Below are 18,890 nucleotides of genomic sequence, written 5' to 3'. Positions count from 1 at the left end.
GGCCTGGCACCGATCCACCCGCCAGTGGGCGCTGCTCGGTGCACCTGCCCCAGCCTGCGTCTCCCACCTGGGGGCTACGGCACTGGGGGGAGCTGGCTCAGCCTGCTCAGAGCTGGGCCCCCCCCCCACCGGGCCTTGGACCTCCAACCTGCTTGGTAGGCGCCCAAGTGACCCTGGGGACCTGCAGGGGGGAGGGCCCTGGGGCACAGGTCCGGCTGGGAGCGTGGGTGCCCTGGCAGGGGCTGGGAGCCCGGGTGCCCGGCCCAGGGGAGGGCAGAGGTCGCTCTAGGCTCTTCCCCTTTGGTGGTGAATTTATTCAACTTTGGGTCCTCTGAACTGCAACAAAAGGCAAATTAGGATGAGAGGAGCCTGCCCTCTGCTGGCCAGAGCCGGAAATGCTGCAGGAGGAGCCCCGACCCCCGCCCGCGGGGGGGGGATCTGCCGTTTTCAAAAGTGGCTGCTGAATTTTTGGGGCCCCCACCCTGGAAGCTGCACCTCCCCCGCTCCTGGGGCCTGGCCGACGACTCCAGCAGGGACCCCCTGGGGGAGGAGGGTTGCCAACCCTCCAGGATTGTCCTGGGGTCTCCAGGAGTTCCAGTCCTGTGGCACCGGATAGACTAAGGGGGGTATTGGAGCGTGAGCCTTCGTGGGGGGATCCCCACTGCGTCGGATGGCCTGTGAGGACGCCGCCAGGAATACGCCTGCCGGGCGAGGCAGGTGCTGGATGTCGGGGTGCGGGGGAGACGGACACGCCCTGGGGCAGGCCAGGCTGGCTCGGACCAGGGCCCATCTCCCCGGGTCTCCCAACAGTGGCCGGAGCCAGCGGCTCCAGAGGAGAGCGCCGGCGGTTGAGGGCCCCCTGCTCCCAGGCTAAATTCTCACCTGACACCCCCCGCACGAGAGAGACTGGCCCCGGCGTGGGGGGCTATAGCCCTGTGCGGGAGGGGGACCCCAGCTCAGTAGGGGAGGCCACTTTCCCCCTGGGAATTAGGCCCTTTAACCCTCCTGGCTGGGATGGGGGGGGGGGCTAGATCTCCTGCAATGGGGGCACCCGAGCTCCCCCTCCCTGGGTGCAGGCAACCCCTGGGAGACCAGAGGTGGGTTTACACTGACCCGTAGGAGCCTGCTGCGGACTGTGCTCCGGAGGGGAGGGGGTGCAGGAGACGAGGTGCAAAGGGGGGTTGGGGACCTGGGGAGCGAGAAGGGGGGAAGGAAACGCACTGGGGTGGGAAGAGGGAAGGGGGGGCATGGGCTGGGGTGCTGAGAAGGGGAGGAGGGTGCAGTGGGGGGTGGAAGACTCGGGGGTGCAGGGAGTGGGGTGCGATAAGGGCTTGCGGGGCCGGCAATGGGGGTGCGCTGGGCCCCACTGTGACAGGGGTAAGGACGCCTGTCAGGAGCGCGCTTCGGAGAAGGGCAGAGCCGCGTTCCCGCTGGGGCCAGGTGGGGCGCGCCGCAGGTGAAAGGGCGGGAGCGCGCTCAGGTGCACCGAGGCTGGCAGTGCGCGAGGACGCGCATGCAGGATCCAGGGGGGTTACGCGCGGGAGCACAAGAAGAGGTTACGCGGGGACGCGCGCTGGGTGCTGGGTGCAGGGCGCGCCAGTGACCGCTGGCTCGGGCTCCGCGGGGGCGGCACCGGGGGGATGTGGCCGCCGCTCCCGGGGGACGGACTCTTAAAGGCGGAGCCGGGAGCCTGGCAGGGGCAGCAGCAGCGAAAGACCCGGCGGGGCTGCCCAGTGCCTGGCAGCAGCAGGGGGACGTTGCCCGGGGCGCGCGGCTGGCACCCAAGGGTCCCCGCAGCAGAGGGCGCGGCCGAGCACCCAGGGTACCTGGGCATGGCGGTGCCAGGAGCGGTCCCCGGGCCCTAGGGCAGCGGTGCCAGGAGGGGTCCCCGGGCCCTAGGGGCAGCGGTGCCAGGAGGGGTCCCCGGGCCCTAGGGCAGCGGTGCCAGGAGGGGTCCCCGGGCCCTAGGGGCAGCGGTGCCAGGAGCGGTCCCCGGGCCCTAGGGCAGCGGTGCCAGGAGGGGTCCCCGGGCCCTAGGGGCAGCGGTGCCAGGAGCGGTCCCCGGGCCCTAGGGCAGCGGTGCCAGGAGCGGTCCCCGGGCCCTAGGGGCAGCGGTGCCAGGAGCGGTCCCCGGGCCCTAGGGCAGCGGTGCCAGGAGCGGTCCCCGGGCCCTAGGGCAGCGGTGCCAGGAGCGGTCCCCGGGCCCTAGGGACAGCGGTGCCAGGAGCGGTCCCCGGGCCCTAGGGCAGCGGTGCCAGGAGGGGTCCCCGGGCCCTAGGGCAGCGGTGCCAGGAGGGGTCCCCGGGCCCTAGGGGCAGCGGTGCCAGGAGCGGTCCCCGGGCGCTACGGGCTGGCAGCGCCCGGGGGGGCCCCGGGGCGGTCGGGGGTACCTGGCTCCGCACCGATGCGGGACCCCGGAGCCGCGGGAGGCAGCTGAGCCGTCGGCCAGACCCCGCGATGCCCTGGCACGGCTCGCTGGCGCTCAGCCTGCTCTGCCTGGCCTGCTGCCTGCTGCCGCCGGGCCGGGGCTGCGGGCCGGGCCGGGGCCCGCCGGGGCGCAGGCGACAGGCCCGGAGACACCTGGTCCCGCTGCGCTACAAGCAATTCGTGCCCAGCGTGCCGGAGCAGACCCTGGCTGCGAGCGGGCGGGCCGAGGGCCGGCTGGGGCGCCGCGCCGAGCGCTTCAGGGACCTGGTGCCCAACTACAACCCCGACATCATCTTCAAGGACGAGGAGAACACGGGGGCCGACCGGCTCATGAGCCAGGTAAGGGGCGCCCGGCCCGGGGACCCCCGGGGGCGCCCCGCTCCTGGGGCTGGTCCCGCCCTCGCTAAGCCGGGTGCTTTGCCCCCCTCCCCGCTCCCCGTTACCCATTAACCCGGCCCCTGGCGGCTTGTCCCTGGCGCGGCTGGGGCCCGGGGCCCGGGTGCTTTGCAGGGCGAGTCCAGGGGCCGGAGCCGTCCAGGTACAAGGGGGAGCGAATTGGGAGACCGGGGTCGCTCTCCGGGGGGCTGCCCGGCAGCGAGACCTTTGGAGCTGGATCCCGAGCGGCTGGACCCCCACCGCCCCTCCCGGGGGGGTGGAGGGGGCTGTTCCCAGTCCGTCCCCCGAGTCGGGGGTGACCGGCCTGGACCCGCCTGCAGCTTGTTCCCAGACCGGAGCGGGCTTCCCTGAACCCCCCGGCGATTTGCTGCCCCTTCGCTCGGGGGTTTGGCTGGGTTTTGAACTCCCAGCGGCTGCGTGGAGCTGGTCTGGCGGCCCCCGTCCCTTGCACCCCCCGACTCTGCACCCCCCGCCGGCCCCCCGGCTCTGCACCCCCCCGACTCTGCACCCCCCCGACTCTGCACCCCCGGACTCTGCACCCCCTCCCCGGGTGTTCCAGCCCCAACTCGGAGGGCTGGGAACCCCCTCAGCAGCAAGGAGCGCTGGAGGCTCCGGGGAAGGGTCCAGCTGTTGGGGGGCGAAGGGGGCGCTCAGGCTGGGGGCCCTTCCGGCCATTCTATGGAATCGCTGCTCTGCCCTGCCCCAGCCCCGGGAGCCGCCTCGGACCTTGATGCCTTGGAGCATCCCGGGCTCTGAAAGCACCTGGCCGGCTCCAATTCAGCGTTTCCACCTCCTCAGAGCCTAGCTCCTACAGACTCCCCCATTTCACAGACAGGGACACTGAGGCAGGTGCCTGGGCTCAGGTGATATGGGGCATCTGTGCTAGACACAAGCATAGGGGCTCCCAGCCCTGCACCCTGTGGCCCTTGCCCGGTCTCCACCCAGGGCCTGATGCAGGGCTGAGCAAACAGGGGCAGACCCCTCTGTCTATGTGGGGTGCAGAGATTCCATCCCAGACCCCCCAGGCTCCCCAGCGACCCATTGGAGCAGAAACGAAGTGAGAAAAATGAACATGAAGTGGTTTGTGAGACCTTTTGGGGAGACTGACCCAGCCCTGGGGACATTCACTGTGGGCTTCTGTGTTGCTCTGGTTTGTTGCACAGGTTACGAGGAGACGGCTGGCCCAGTGGCTTGGCCCTGGGAGGCCCGGGGTCCGGTCGCAGCTCTTCCACAGACTGTATGAACACAAGCCAGTCATGTGGCTTTCTGTGCCTCAGTTTCTCCACTGCACCAATGGGGATAATGGTCCTGCCCTGCCGCCCAGGAGGGTTGTGAGGATAAAGATGTGACTAGAGAGGTGCTGGGACACTAGGACAACGGGGGGCAGATAAGTCCCTTGCATGGCTGGAACAGGGCCCCTAACAGGTCTGTTAGCTAGGGAGTGGCTGCCTGGGGGCTGAAGGCTCCAGGGTTGAAACATGTACAAAGCAGAGTTTCAGATCCCAGCACAGCTGAGTGCGCTTTCTGCATCTGAACCATCCTGGGGCAGTGAGTTCCATGGGTGAACATGGTGCTAGCAACACATAGAAGTAGATGGGCCAGGACTGGCTAGCTGTTCCATCAGCCCCACCCACCGGGACTGACCCCATTGCAGTGACAGGGGCCTGGCGATGAGCAATGTAATATGACGGAGGGGCTGCAGCTGTGCCGGAAGCCCCCCGGGCACCCTGGCGGAGGAGGTGCAGGCCCTTCTGGGGGCAGGAGGTGCCCCAGGGCCAGGCTGTGCCCCAGAGAGGGCGACATGGTCGTGCCATGCCCCTTAGTCATGATAGTTGATGTAACCGCCCCCAGGGTGGCCAATGCCAGGTCCCAGTGGTGCCAGGGGAACTCTGGCTCCCGGGCTGTGCGAGCCGGTGACATTTCTGCCTCTCGTGTGTCCGTGGGTGGGCATGCTGACTGCATCGCGGATTCATTTCCTTGTGCTGAGTCACCCGATGCCCGTTGCCTGGGCGAGGGGGGAGGCTGGCAGCCAGACTGGGTCTGGATGGCACAGGGTGGTGGGCGCGCCGGCTCTGGGAGGAGAATGAGCTGGCTGTCCCGGAGGAGAGACAATGGGGCGTGGGGGTGCATGCAGAGCGCCGGGAACCTGGAGCGCCGGGGTGGGTGTTTCCTGCCGCTCATGCTGCAGCGCTGGGGTGAGGAGGGGAATCTGTGTTCACTGAGGGGGCCACACTCTGGGGTGGGCCCTTCCCTCCCAGGAAGGAATCAGGACGCTGGACTATTCAAGCCTTAGCAAACCAGGATCGGGAGGTTGATGGGATGTGTCCAGTGCTGGTTGCCATGGGAGCTGGGACTCCTGGGTTCCATTTGGAGCAGTGGGAGGGGAGTGGGGTCTAGTAGATGGAGAGCCATAGACACTAAAATTGGAAAAACCCGAAGTCCCTCTTCCTGGGCGCGTTTGTCTGCTACCGCCGCTCCTCGCCTGACCGATTCAGCTCCATCCTTGGGGTTTGCACTGTGGCGATCCTCAGCGTATCAGCCCCGGTGCCAGGTGCTTCAGAGGGAGTGAACAGAACAGGGAATTAGCAAGTGATCCACCCCCTGTGGGCCAGGCCCAGGTTGAGGGTCCCTCTCGAGTTCCTCACGGTCTTCACTAACCTCAGTAACGTGGTGTCCTCCCTCACCCCCTGCTCAGCCCCTCTTCCAGGTCATTAATAATGGCTGGCTTCTATCTCTGCCTGCAGCCTGGACTCACTGGCTAGTTCCTGCCCTGCTCTGTGCCTCAGTTTCCCCAGCTCTGAAATGGGGATACCATGGTACCTATATCCCAGGGCTGCTCTGAGGCGTCAGGACTGTGCTTTGAGAGTCTCAGGTGAGGGGGAACTGGCAGGTCACTGGGGCGCGAGCTGTGCTGGGCAGGGTCTGTGCAGTGCCCAGACTCCCCCCGCGGAGGGGTTTTGCAGTTGGGGTGTCACTCCCCTGCCCCGGCAGCACTTGCTGCTTCTCTTGGTTTCCCCGTCCCTGCCTCAGAGGTGCCTGAAAATGCCCCTATTCAGCTGCTCCAGGACCGTGGTCCTGGCAGCCTCTGGCCCTCGAAGCCAGGCAGCTGGTGACCTGCGGCTGCCTCTGCAGGTCAGAGCTCCCATGGCCATGCAGCTGGGCTTGGCCGGCTGCCATGGGGGCGTGGGGGGACTCGGAATAGAAAGCGAAGGTCATGGGGTCCCATGCCCCCACTGGGGCAAATGGCGGGCGGGGAGAGCTGGCAGGAGGGAAGTTCTGTGTCTCCCCATCCTAGGAGGCTGGGGCAGCGAGGGGGATGCCCGTATCCCGTTGCCATGGTGATGGAGGAGGCTGCCTCAGGCTCCCCTGGTCCAGGCTGCTTGGCTCTGTCTCCATTCTCTGTCCATCCACCCTGCTCCCTGGCTCTTCCCCTTCCCTTGTTCTCCCACTCTCGCTCTTTTCACTGCCTGTCCCTCTCCCTCCTTCCCATGCTCCCGGCTGCCCTGCCCGCCGCGCCAGTCTCGCCCTCCTGGTATGAGAATAATGTCAAGGCTATAGCGAAGTGGTTACTTTTTTCTTTATTTGATTATTCGTTTAGTGATAAACCTCCTCTCCCAGCCGGAGCTTCCCAGCTGGTACGATTTCCCTTTGTTCCTGTCTTGCCTTCTTCTGGGCTGCTTCCCCCTGAGGCTGCCATGCTGTGGGCAGGGACGCGGAGTGCATCGTATTCGTGCTTGGGCAGGGCATTGGGGTATCTCAGGGGGATGGAAGGAACCCAGTTTTCAACAACCCCTAACTGCAGCCCAGGGGCCTATGGGAGGACTTGAAAGGCAGCTATCCCCACTCCACAGCCATGTGGCAGATCACCCTGGCAGAGACCCCATCGCCCACGCTACTCAAATGCCGCCACCTCTGGGGCAGCACGCAGAAGCTGTTCCAGAGTCGCACAGCAGAAGGGACCACTCGCCCAGCACTGAGATGCAGCCTCCTCTGGGGTGGAGTGTGGCAGCTGTTTAGGGTGAATATTATCCAGCTAGAAGTGTGGTGGCTGGTGGTGCTGCTGAGTGGATTAGCCACCTTGAAATTTGGCTGCTGCACCCTGACTTTCATGGGGTGTCTGGCCACTAGGGTTCAGGGCCTGGGAGTTCATCCATCCTTTGGCTGGTCTGGGTACCCCAGAAAGTGCTTCCCCCAGCCACTCTGTTCACCCCTATGGAAAGTACATGCTCTGGGACAGGGGGATCCCCAGCCTAGATGCATGCAGGGAGGGTGAGTCAAGCTAAAAGAGCCCCCCCCCAGACCTCCAAGCACTCCTCCCCGCCAGGGGATATTCTGCTCTCCCTCCAGCCCGACACCCCCTGGTGGCCAGCACACCAGCCTCTCCTGTCCACCCCTCCAGCCCCCACCCTTGCAGGGCCCCAATCCTGGTCATTGGCTGCTGCAGTCCTGCAGAGGGGGATACTGGCCGGGGAGTGGGGTCCCGTGGCTGCCCCCCCCCACGGTGCGCTTTCCCCCTTGCTGACACCGGCCGGGGGGTGCAAGGCCGCTGAATGGGCCCTTTGTGGCAAAGCTGATGACTTTGCTGTTCTTTCTCTGTTGAACCGGAGGATCTGAAATTCTCGCCGAGTTAAGTAATTCTCGGGCTGGAAAACAGCTATTGTGCTGTGAGGGGAGAGAAGCGCGGCACATTCCTGCTCCGGCCCTTCCCTCCTCCCCGGCACGCCATCAATCTGACTTTGTTCCCTTTCCAGTTGGTTTAAATGCCACCCATGCCCCCCCGCCATCTCTCCGTCTGCCCCTCTCTCGTTCCTTCCCCTCACGGCTCCCCGCCCACCCTGCCTGCCCCCAAGGCCCCAGTTCTGCTATCCGGCTGCTGGACTTCCCCCCACTTTTCCTAGGCCTGAGCCGGGGTGGGCTGCAGCCACAGGTCGCTCAGCGCTGAAGGGGTCAGTGGCAGGAGCCCAGGAGGAGGGAAGGAAGAAGGAAGGAAAGTGGCTGCCAGGAGTGAAAGCTGCAGGAGACAGTTAATGATGCTGGGGGGGACAGATCTGGGGGAGCACTGGGGGTGAAGAGAAGAGGCAGTATGGGCTGAGACTCGGGATGTTAGCTGCCACTCCAGCCTTTCCCTTTGCCTCTCCTCGCTGAGCTTATTTCAGGCTCTGCCTCTTCTTGCCAGTTGTTGCAATCCCGCATCGGGAGAGACTCGGCGGGATTCTGATTTTCATGCACTGTTTTTAAAACAATCTGCTCTGCAGCGCTGGTGTTATACAGAGCTGCTCCACCTCGCCCCAGAGGTGGCTGCAGTTCTGTGCGGGAGGAATGGTATAACAGATAAACAACCTGGAAATTGTTTGAGGGCAAAGTGTACATGGGTCTGCAGCAGGATGGATGAATCTATCACCTTTCAATCAAGAGTTTCATTGCTTTGCAAAGGCAGGGAAGCTTGGCTATCCCCACGGCCCCTGAAAAGGGGAGTGACTGGCACAAGGTCACAGAGGGGGACAATTCCAGAGCCAGGGATAGGACCCAGGAGTTCGGGTTCCCGCCCGCCCCCTGCCCAGCCTGGCTCAACCTCAAACAAGTCTGATGCTCCTGAAACACGGATTAGCCATTCCCTCTGGGTCTGACCCGAGTTAATGAATCACCCATTAAGGAGCTGGTCTGTGTATTTCTGTGGGGAGCTGGTGAGCTCTGGTTTGGGCCGGGTGGGGGCAGACAGACCCAGTTTAATCTTTATTCTCTCTCCCCACCCCCTCAGCTTTGGTTCTTCAGCCAGACCCAGGCATGTCCCGTCCCCGGGTGGCCCCATCCCCAGCATGGCTCTGTGGGGCCGTCTGTGCCCGCCGGGGTCCCTGCCCAGGGGATTTGGTTGCCAGCTTCTGATGACAAGCCAGGGCCTGGAAAAACGCCCCCCCGGTCACCCCCCCCGGTCTCACTGGAGAGCTCAGAATTGGGGTGGGGGGGTCACCACAGCCCCCCCTGACTTTTGTCCCACGCAGGAGCTCGGGGAGCCAGACTGACTCGGGGGGTAGGGCACTGGCCGGATGGTTCTATCCCTGGCAGTGCTGCTGCCCCACGGCAACGTCCCTTCCCCTCTGTGGGCTTATTCCCTGCCCACCTGCGTCCGCCTGGTCCATAGGCCTTTGCTGTGCTGCAGAGACAGGTGTGCCCTTCGCCCAGGCTGGCTCCGGGCAACCCTGGTCTGCCGAGCCGGGGAGTCGGGCGGGTCTCCTGGCGCTGAGCGCACCATTCATTTCGTACTGGAGACCAGGCCCTCGCCGGTGAGCTGCTGTGGGTCTCAGTGTCTGTGCAGGGCCCGGCATGACAGTGCCCCCGGCTCGGCTGAAATGCCTCTGAAACCCTGCCCCCGCGCCCGGTGGCACTGCCTGGCTTTCCAGGGCATACGTGCGCCAGGCGGGAGAAGGAATTAGGCTTGTGAACCCGCAAAGCTGTGGGACCATGGGGATGCTGCTGCCTTTGCCCTCCCCTGTCTTGCCACTCGCTGTCCCTGTCAATGAAAATGGCCTGGCCTCTGCCCCATGCAGCAGCATCTCCTTCATCTGGGTGCCCCCCGCAGCACCCCAGGGCAGGGCAGGGCTGTCCAAATCTCTTAGCACAAATCTCAAACTGGGGGTCGGGACCCATCAGGGGGTCACGAGGTTATTACACAGGGGGTTGCGAGCTGTCAACCTCCACCCCAAACCCCGCTTTGCATCCAGCATTCATAATGGTGTTAAACATATAAAAACGTGTTTTTAATTTATAAGGGGGGGTCACACTCAGAGGCTAGCTGTGTGAAAGGGGTCACCAGTACAAAAGTTTGAGAACCCCTGTCTGACCGTTCCTGCTCTGATGTCAGGGTCCCCTCTCCTTGCAGCCCCCGGCAAGCTGTGCATTCTCTTCCTGTAATGCAGCTCCCTTCCGTCTGCCCCACTGCATCCCCCGCGCCCCCGGAGCAGTAAGGGTTAATGTGTGAGGAGCGATTAATCAGACTGGGACTTCTCAGCTTGGAAAAGTGACGACTAAGGGGGGATGTGATAGAGGTCTATAAAATCATGACTGGTGGGGAGAAAGTAAATAAGTGGTATTTACTCCTTCTCATAATACAAGAACTAGGGGTCACCATATGAAATGAATAGGCAGCAGGTTTAAAATGAACCAAAGGAAGTATTTTTTTTACACAACATACTGTCAACCTGTGGAACTCCTTGCCAGAGGATGTTGTGAAGGCCAAGACTATAACAGGGTTCTAAAAAGAACTAGATAAATTCATGGAGGATAGGTCCATCAGTGGCTTTTAGCCAAGATGGGCAGGGATGGTGTCCCTAGCCTCTGTTTGCCAGGAGCTGGGAATGGGTGACAGGGGATGGATCACCTGGTGATTCCCTGTTCTGTTCATTCCCTCTGGGGCACCTGGCACTGGCCACTGTTGGCAGACAGGATACTGGGCTAGATGGACCCATGGTCTGACCCAGTCTGGGCGTTCTTATGTACTTATGTTCATGCTCTCCCTTGCCAGCGCTGCAAGGACCGTGTGAATGCGCTGGCCATCGCTGTGATGAACATGTGGCCCGGCGTGAAGCTGCGGGTGACAGAAGGCTGGGACGAAGATGGGCATCACCTGCCCGACTCGCTGCACTACGAGGGGCGGGCGCTGGACATCACCACGTCTGACCGGGACAGGGAGAAGTACGGCATGCTGGCGCGCCTTGCCGTGGAGGCTGGCTTTGACTGGGTCTACTACGAGTCCAAGGCCCACATCCATGTGTCGGTGAAAGCAGGTAACGGGAAGCAGGGTGATGACGTGGGGGATAGAGACCCTGGCTTTGCCACCGTGCCGGGTGGCATGTGTTCCTTGACTTCTTCAGGTTGGCCACTCCTTGTTTGAATTCAGAAGTTTGCTTCTGTTCACGTGGAAGAGTACAAAATGTGTCACTGATTCTCAGCTGTGTGATTGCTCAAGGGGGGTGTTCTGAGAGTGGGAAGCAGCGCCGGAGAGTGTGTGGGGAGCGGGAGGGGACAGATTTTCTTTGCCTTCATCTGAAATAAAATTTTCAACACCTCACGACCCTCTCGATTGCTTTTATGCCCCCGCCCAATACCCCTGGTGGGCAGAGCACTAGGCTGGGACTGTGGACTCCTGGGTTCTAGTCCCATCTCTGCCAATGACCTGCTTTATGACCTTGGATGAGTCTCTTCCCAGGTCCATGCCTCAGCTTCCCCTCCCACCTGTTGCCTTTACAGACTGTCAGCTCTTTGGAGCAAGCCCCGCCTCTCATGGTAGTGCTGTGCAGCTCCTGGCACAGCGGGGCCCCGATTTTTGGGGTGCTTCTTGGCACTGCCATAATGGTAGCAGCAGAATTCCTTACTCACCCCGTTAGCATTAAGGATTTCACAAAAATCTAACATGAAGAGAATTGTTCTTACGGTTTTTGAAAAGAAATGCAGTGCAGAGAGGGTTCTTAGTTAGTAATTGTTGTAGTAATACTAACTAACTGCTAATTACTAACTAAATAATTAGTAATACTAGCTAAGAATATTTTTTTAAAAATCCCATCTTCCCTCCCACACCCCTTCCAGCAGCCCCAGAAAGCCCCGGGTGTGCACTGGTGCACAAGCCAAACTGAGAAGAAACAATAAGTGAACCTGGCCAGGCTAGTCCTTGTCCCCGAGCCAGCCCGGGGTGAGCAGTAAAACAAAGCATGACAGCGCTGGAGAGTCCTCAAGATTCGAAGACTCGGTTTGAGTGTGAATGATTTCCTGTGTGGTTAGTGACATGCGTAGAGAGACTCTGTGTGCTGTGTCCTGCCTGTTGTTGTTGTAAACACATGCCGTGTCTCTTGAGAGCTAGTTTGTGTTTGCTTCACGTCGAAGCGCAGTTCAAACCGCCCCTCTCTTTGTCAGATCTATAGTATCTTTCCACACTCACTGTCCAGTTCACCTGTGCTCCCTGCAGGCAGCAGACAAAATCCCGCAGGGCCTACGTAACCAGGGGCTGTGGTTTGGGGCCTGATTCTCTGCACCTTGCATTGTTGGCTCTGCTGATGCAAAGTGGGGGTGAAAGAGCAGCAGCTCACAGGGGAGGGTTGTGCACCGGTGTGGCCAACACCCCCAAGGGGCAGCACAATCAGGCCCATTGGGTTTAACCTCCCAGTGACAGAGCTGGGGGAGGTGGGTACGTCTCTAGGATTCCTCACCAGGCAATAGCACTTTCAGGTGGGAGGGGAAAAGAAGCTGTCTCTCAGGATCCCTCTTGAAGTCCCCTGGTAAACGGGGCCTTCCCAAGCACCGGGCCCTGTTGGTTTGTTTCTAGGTTGAGCCCGTCAGGTGCGAGCTCTTCCCCTCCCTAGAACCATGGCCAAGCCAGACGGCAGAACGAAGAGGCTCCAGACACAGGAGTTGCCCACGGCTCCCGCTGCCTTCGCTGGCGGCCGAGAGCCCGCGGCGCTTCTCAGGAGCTGCTCAGCCCCGGTGCGGGCACGGGCAGGCCTCACAAGCCCGGGTCTGTCTGTGCCGGGCACTAGTCTCTCTGCTCCAGTGCATGTGAGCCAGGCCTTGTGCTGGATTTAAACTGCCCAGGTGCTAGCCCTGTTTTCACCTGGTCCACCACCTCTGCTCGGGGGAGGGCTGGCACCGTAGGAGCGAGGCGGGTGCAAATATCCCCCACGCCTGCCCGCCCGCTCTGTACCTCCATCGCGGTGTTTTCTGGCCCACGCGTGCCACCGTGCTGACAGGACCCTCTGTCTTTCCGCAGAGAACTCCCTGGCCAGCCGGGCCGGCGGCTGCTTCCCGGGCCACGCCATGGTGATGCTGCGGAGCGGCGAGCGGAAGGGGCTGTCGGAGCTGCGCCGTGGTGACTGGGTGCTGGCCGTGGACCCGAGCGGCCAGGTGGTCCCCACCGAGGTGCTGCTTTTCCTGGACCGCGACCTGCGCCGGCGTGTGTCCTTCGTGGCCATCGAGACGGAGAGCCCTGCCCACCGGCTGCTGCTCACGCCCTCCCACCTGGTGTTCGCTGCCCAGGCCCCAGCCAACGGCACGGCCAGCTTTGTGCCCATCTTCGCCAGGCGGGTGCGGGCGGGTGACTCGGTGCTGGCCCACCACGCTGGTGGACGCGGGCTGCAGCCGGTCCGGGTGCTGCGGGTGTCGCGGGAGGAGGGCATGGGGGTGTTCGCCCCGCTGACGTCACATGGGACTCTCCTGGTCAACGGGGTGCTAGCCTCCTGCTACGCCGTCCTGGAGAACCACCACTGGGCCCACCGCGCCTTCGCCCCACTCCGGCTCCTCCACGGCCTCCTCTCACTGCTGCCCCTGAGTGGCGAGGGCAAGAACTGCAGTGTGCCGGAGACGGGCCTGCACTGGTACTCGCGGCTGCTCTACCAGTTGGCGTGGGGGGCGCTGGGCCAGGACTCCCTCCAGGCCGAGCGGCCGCGTTACAGTCAGTGACTCGGACAAAGTTGATGGAACAAACGGGAAGCAGGAGGCCCTGGGCCCCGAGTGGCTTCCAAGCTTTACTGCAAGTGCCTTGGGATCCCTGCAAGCCTTGGGGGCAGGGAGGGGATGGGAACCCGGGCCCCCAGCAGGGGAGCGAGGGGGTACTGGGTTCCTTGTTACAGCGTCCCAGGGGGTGTTCACGCCGACGGGGGGGCGAGGGGGTACTGGGTTCCTTGTCACAGCGTCCCAGGGGGTGTTCACGCCGACGGGGGGGGCGAGGGGGTACTGGGTTCCTTGTCACAGCGTCCCAGGGGGTGTTCACGCCGACGGGGGGGGCGAGGGGGTACTGGGTTCCTTGTCACAGCGTCCCAGGGGGTGTTCACGCCGACGGGGGGGGCGAGGGGGTACTGGGTTCCTTGTCACAGCGTCCCAGGGGGTGTTCACGCCGACGGGGGGGCGAGGGGGTACTGGGTTCCTTGTTACAGCGTCCCAGGGGGTGTTCACGCTGATGAGGGGGGCCAGCCCCGTGTGGGTGGGTGCACTCTGGCACCTGCTCCTGGTGCTCCAGCCAGTGTCACTGGCTCCGTAACCACGCCCCTGCAGGGCGTCTGGCCCCTGCCGCCTGGAGCCGACGCCGCCCCTCGGTATCTGTTCATGCTTCGTGGCACTCCCGGGGTGACCCTGTCCGGAGGGGGTGGGTGAGCCCCAAACCACACTCCTGTTGGGGCACCTCTCCCCAGTCCCTGTGTTTATTGCTTCACTTAACCAGCATGACTGGGCCTTGGCTTGCTGCTTTCCCTGCTCGAGATGAAATCCCAAGGCTGGTTTTGGGGTGGTGCCCACCAGGGCTGACCCAGGGGCAGAATCGGGCCTGGAGGGTTTGCAAGCCCAGCCCAGCCCATGGCTTTGGGCATGTGCCAGCCCCAGGCTGGGTTCTCTGCTGTGCTCCCCAGCTGTGATTCCACCGAATGCAGCAGCTCAGACCTGGGCCATCCCTCCCTCCTGTTACTAATGCTCCTGCCAGGCCCCTGCCCCCCTGCCCTCACCCTGCAGCCACCCCCCCATCCTGGCATGACCCCCCCCCACGCTTCTCCTTGGGCACGGCACCCACCTGCCCGCCCTCCTCGTGTCCCCCTGAAGTGTTCATCGAGAGATTCTGCCCCGGCCCACAGTGCCTGGGAGATCCTCGGAATGGTCATCGCCAGCAGCCAGCTGGCACGGCCGCCCCCTTTGCACCCTTGGGAGGAGGGATTGGCGGCGCTGGGCCCAGTTCGGGCCCCGCCAAGGAGTTCGTGCAGGGGAGGGGTTGCACAGTGGCTGCCTCGGGGTCCTTGGAAGGAGGAACGGAGGCAGGGCCCCTGAGCCCAGATCCCACTGGGGATGGTGGGGTGCCGTGCACACAGTCACGCTCCCGCAGGAGGCTCCGAGGCTGCATCATCACCCCAAGACCCTCTGCCCAGCTGCGGTTCTTGGCCACGCGGGAAGCCATGCTCTGCCGGGCTCTGGGCTGGGTGGGCCTCCCCCGCATTCCTCCAAAGCAGGGCTCAGAGGGAATGAGCTCCCCGGGAAGGGGGGGGGTCCGGGTAGGCTCTCTGGCCCAGCCACCCCACAACTGGGGCAGGAATAGGGTGGCAGAGGGCCCCTGAGCTTTGAAGTCAGAGGGGTTCCCTTGTGTGGGGGTCACTCATTGGCTTGAAAAGCCAGACCCTGGCCATGCTCTCTTGGAAACTGTGGGAGCCAAGCGCTAGTGTGGGCTAGTGGCTGGAGGAGGGGGGTGGGCATCAGGACCCCTGGCTTCTATTGCAGGCTCCAGGAGGGGAGTCCGGGCTAGCGTTCACACTGGGGCGGGGGGTGCATGACTCCTGGGTGCTTTTCTTGGCTCTGTGAGGGCGGCACAGTGACGCTCACGTGTTAGTGTGTCCTGCCCGGCAAGGGTAAGTGCCCGGCTTCCTTGCCAGCCTGTTCTAGGCTGACTTGTGCTGGACCATGCAGGCAGTGCCACGTCGGGGGATGGGATTCTCTCTCCTAGCCGCAAGGCCAGTCAGCAGCAGGGGCAGGACCCGCGTACAGGGGCAAGTCGTTCCACTGAACTCGGGGGGGGGTGCTAATCGGTGCGGGGGGCTACTCCCCCGCTCTGTCTCATGCAGGGGAGGCGAGTGGGGGGATGTGTATCTTGGTAACCGGTTAACTCTGCACTGCTGGGCCCTGTCACTCTAACCCCCTAACCTTGCCCCCCACCCCTGGCTTAAAAGTTTTATTTTTATATTTAGAAAGGGTAATATAATGGTATATGCTGTTCCTCTCTCCCCGGGCTACCTCTGCTGCACACGGGGGGTGGCAGGGTGCAGGGGAGGGTTAAAGCTGTTTTAACTGTTTGGGTTTTTAAAAAATAATATTTAATTTTTGTTAATTAAGAGATTGTGTCGTCTGGTGCTGGAGAGAGGCTGCTAACGGGCTGTACCTGTGTCCTACCCCCACAGCTGCTTAGATCCCCTCCATATGGCTAGTCCCTCTTTCTCCTCTCCAGCCCAAGGGGGGTGGGGGGTGGGGGAAGCTGGAATTGCCCAAATTGCCCCCTCCCGCCATGGCTGGGGATAGCCCTAGGGGCACCTCAGGCCTTGGTTTTCCATGTCTCACCTGGTGCCTGGCTCCTGAGGCTCAGCACAGGTGACCCCCCCAGCTCTAACACCATCTGCATCCCCAGGTCTCCCATCCCACCCTTGGTCAGGCCCAGTGCTGCTTAGGGGAAGCACCAGGTGCCTAGCCACAGGCAGGACACGCCCCATGCTTAGCAGCAAGCCCCTTTCTCCACGTCTCCCGTGGGATGGCTGGGCCCCACATCGCCACCCCCAGCCCCGCTCTCCCACTCCGCGCCACCCCAATCCCACTGCACATTCCTTGCTTCACGTTTGCATAGCGAAGGTCAAGTGGGCGCAGGGCTGTGAGAACAGCCAGTGTTTGCTCAGAGGGAGGCAGGCTGGGCCCCCCGGGCAGGCCTGCTCCCTTCTGGCTCCTCTCCTGGGGCGAGCACATGGCTCAGCACCCCAGGGACCTACTGCCAGCAGACCTGCCTCCCAGCTTGCTTTTGGCGGGGGGGAGGAGGCATCATTGGAGGAACAGCTCCTCCCCCAGCCCTCCCCAGCTGGCATCCAGCAGCTCCCATTCTGCCCCAGGCACAAGAACATGGGCCTTTTTCTCTCTTGCATTGACCCCCCCCCAGCACTGGGGGAGATGGGCCCTGCAGCCCCCTCCTGAGCCCCCAGCACAACCCATCGGCAGGGGGAAGGGGGTGACTCCTGCTGGGAGACCCGGAAAGGACCAAGCCCGGAGCTTTTTGGCTTCTGAGCCAAAATGAAGTGTGGAGACTCTTGGGAGCAAGGCAGGTTGGGGCGGGGGGGGGGGGGATTCTAGGCCCGGAGAGAAGGGAGCTGCCTGGGGGGTTGAATTTGGAGGGCCAGGGACTGTGTGCAGAGGGGAAATGCCCCCTCCTCAACCCCAAACACCAGAATCTTTTGCACTGAGCCCCTTTGAGGAAATGATGCAGGAAAATATTGGGGGGGGGGGAACTGACCCAGATTCAGGTCTAATCTCAACCCACACCCCTCCCAGGTGGCAGGAGCCCAGCAGGAATTAGCAGATCCCACCCCCCCCACACTGGGACCCCCCCCCATGATCACTGTGGGCACCTTTGCATAATCAACCCCCTTCCCCACCATTTGCTGTCTGACCCCTGCCCCAACCAAAACCAAGCAAGGCCTTACTCATGAGAGGAATGGTTCCTCTGGCGAGCAGCCCCTCCAGCCTCTGTCCCCAGCGCCATCCCCCGGGAGACGGGCAGGGCTGGTAAGGGGGGAGGGTGGGGAGGCTAAGTTGTGCAGGAATTGGGATAAGACAGGCAGAACCTCCCCTGCCCCCACTGCCCCATCTTCCCCTTTTCCCAGCACCCCCCATTCACCTGGTTCTGCCCAAGCCCCCTGCACCGCTGCAGTCTCATCCCTCCTCATATCACCCCCCCACCCTAGCCTGCCCATTTCAGCCCCTCCCCCATGCTGTCAGCCTGGCACAACCCAGACCTTCCTTCATGTCTCTGTGACGGGGCTGCCCCGTGGGAGCTGGGCTGAGAACTCCCCAGACTCATCTCCCGTGTGAGCGGCCGCACACCAGCGCTACGGCCAGGCGCTGGGTTCGAACAGGCGGCCCAGAGGTGGAAGGGTCCATTCTCCCCCCAGCATCTCCCAGGTTTGGCCAGCTCCCATCTGTCACCCGGTTCCCTGGGGGTGGGGGGGGCTGGGGGGGCATACAGGTATTTTGAGACACAGATATGGCTGAGCTGGTGTGGGCTGCCCCCTAGTGTCCCAGCAGAACCGTGCAGGAGACTGGCCGGCAGCTGGAGGCAGTGGGCCCCTGCATGGCCCTGGCCCGGAGCTGAGCCCAGGAAGGGCCCTGGGACCTCACCCCTCCTTTGTCCTGGGCAAAGGGGGCAGAAGCAAGACGGGTTCAATCTCCGTGGCTGGGATCCCCACACAGAGCCAGGCCCGGCACGGTGGGGCAGGATTCTCCCCTCCAGGCCCCACCCCCACCCTGCTGTCAGGGTGCCCAGGAGGCCACGAGGGACCAGCACACAGGCAGGGAACTAGCCCAGGATTGCTGCCCTGTAGTGCATGCATGGCCCTCTGCTGAGCGCATGTCACCGAGGGAAAGGCAGAGCGGGGCCCTGGGGCTGGGAGCTGCGGGGCCCACTCAAGGCTCCTGACACCGGTGCCACAGACCTCAGGGATCCCTGCCCTGCTGCAGAGAGACCCTGGTTTCCTGCCTGGGCCCCTCTGGTTACACAACAGGGCAAGACCAAGAGCTCCCCCAGCCCTGGCCCCTAGGTCGTGGGGGGGCTGTGGCTGTCCCAGGTGAGAGGCATGTTTCAGTCTGATACAGTCTAAAAGGGGACACCGGATAAGGACACCCCCTTCCCCACCCTGAGCCCACCACAGCTGCTTTCCTCCCTGTCCCAACCCGCCCTGACGATGGGACAGCCGAACACTGTTCCATGGGTCTGTCTACACTGCAGTCACACCCCCGCGGCTGGCCCGGGCCAGCTGACTCAAGCTCGTGGAGCTTGGGTTAAGGAGCTGTTTAACTGAGGTGAAGACATTCAGGCTGGAGCCTGGGCTCTGGGATCCTGTGCGCGCGGGGGGGGGGGGAGAGGGTTAAACAGCCCCTTGTCCCAAGCCCTCCCCAGCCCAAGCCCGCTGACAACTGCAGTGTAGACAGGCCCTGAAGCTTCCCGCTGGGTTTGCAGTAAACAAGGCTGATTGCGGCAGACAGGCCCAGCAGGCGCTGATGTGCTCAGACACTTCCCCGAGGAAGGACCCAGCCCCAGGCGGCAGGCTCCAGCCAGGACCTTTACACTTGTTTACAAGCAAAATTCTTCCACCACCTCCACCTATTTTCCCCTCCCTGTGCCCCCCCCCCCAACTGCCTGCTTTGGAAAGAGCAAAACAGACTCCCACCTGCCCCAGTCTTATCTGGCTTGCGGTTTATTTACAGGGGAAGTTAATTTATTACACCCCCACCCAGGCCAGGCTCAGGGCAGCTAACTGTAACAGAACAGCTTGGGATGTTTCCATCCCAACATGGGCAAG

The 18,890-nt window shown here is 63.0% G+C and overlaps 1 protein-coding gene across 1 annotated transcript; it reads left to right on the top strand.

Annotated features, from left to right (window-relative positions):
* Nucleotides 1-1,356: 1,356 nt before the first annotated feature.
* DHH (desert hedgehog signaling molecule) lies at nt 1,357-13,471 on the top strand. The gene is made up of 3 exons (XM_073318629.1): nt 1,357-2,766; nt 10,343-10,604; nt 12,578-13,471. The coding sequence occupies exons 1-3, from the start codon at nt 2,458-2,460 to the stop codon at nt 13,264-13,266; spliced, it is 1,260 nt and encodes a 419-aa protein (XP_073174730.1). The 5' UTR covers nt 1,357-2,457; the 3' UTR covers nt 13,267-13,471.
* Nucleotides 13,472-18,890: the final 5,419 nt, after the last annotated feature.

This window comes from Lepidochelys kempii, chromosome 20, assembly GCF_965140265.1.
Source record: "Lepidochelys kempii isolate rLepKem1 chromosome 20, rLepKem1.hap2, whole genome shotgun sequence".
In the NCBI taxonomy this organism is placed as follows: Eukaryota; Metazoa; Chordata; order Testudines; family Cheloniidae; genus Lepidochelys; species Lepidochelys kempii.
The sequence above is the reverse complement of the archived record's forward strand: the minus strand, read 5'-3'. Positions and strand labels throughout refer to the sequence as shown.

Excerpts from the sequence above, each read along its gene's own strand:
- DHH (XM_073318629.1), top strand. The coding sequence starts at position 2,458 with ATGCCCTGGCACGGCTCGCTGGCGCTCAGCCTGCTCTGCCTGGCCTGC. Across the intron at positions 2,767-10,342 it reads CCGACCGGCTCATGAGCCAG|CGCTGCAAGGACCGTGTGAA; the intron begins GTAAGGGGCGCC and ends CTCCCTTGCCAG. Across the intron at positions 10,605-12,577 it reads CCATGTGTCGGTGAAAGCAG|AGAACTCCCTGGCCAGCCGG; the intron begins GTAACGGGAAGC and ends GTCTTTCCGCAG.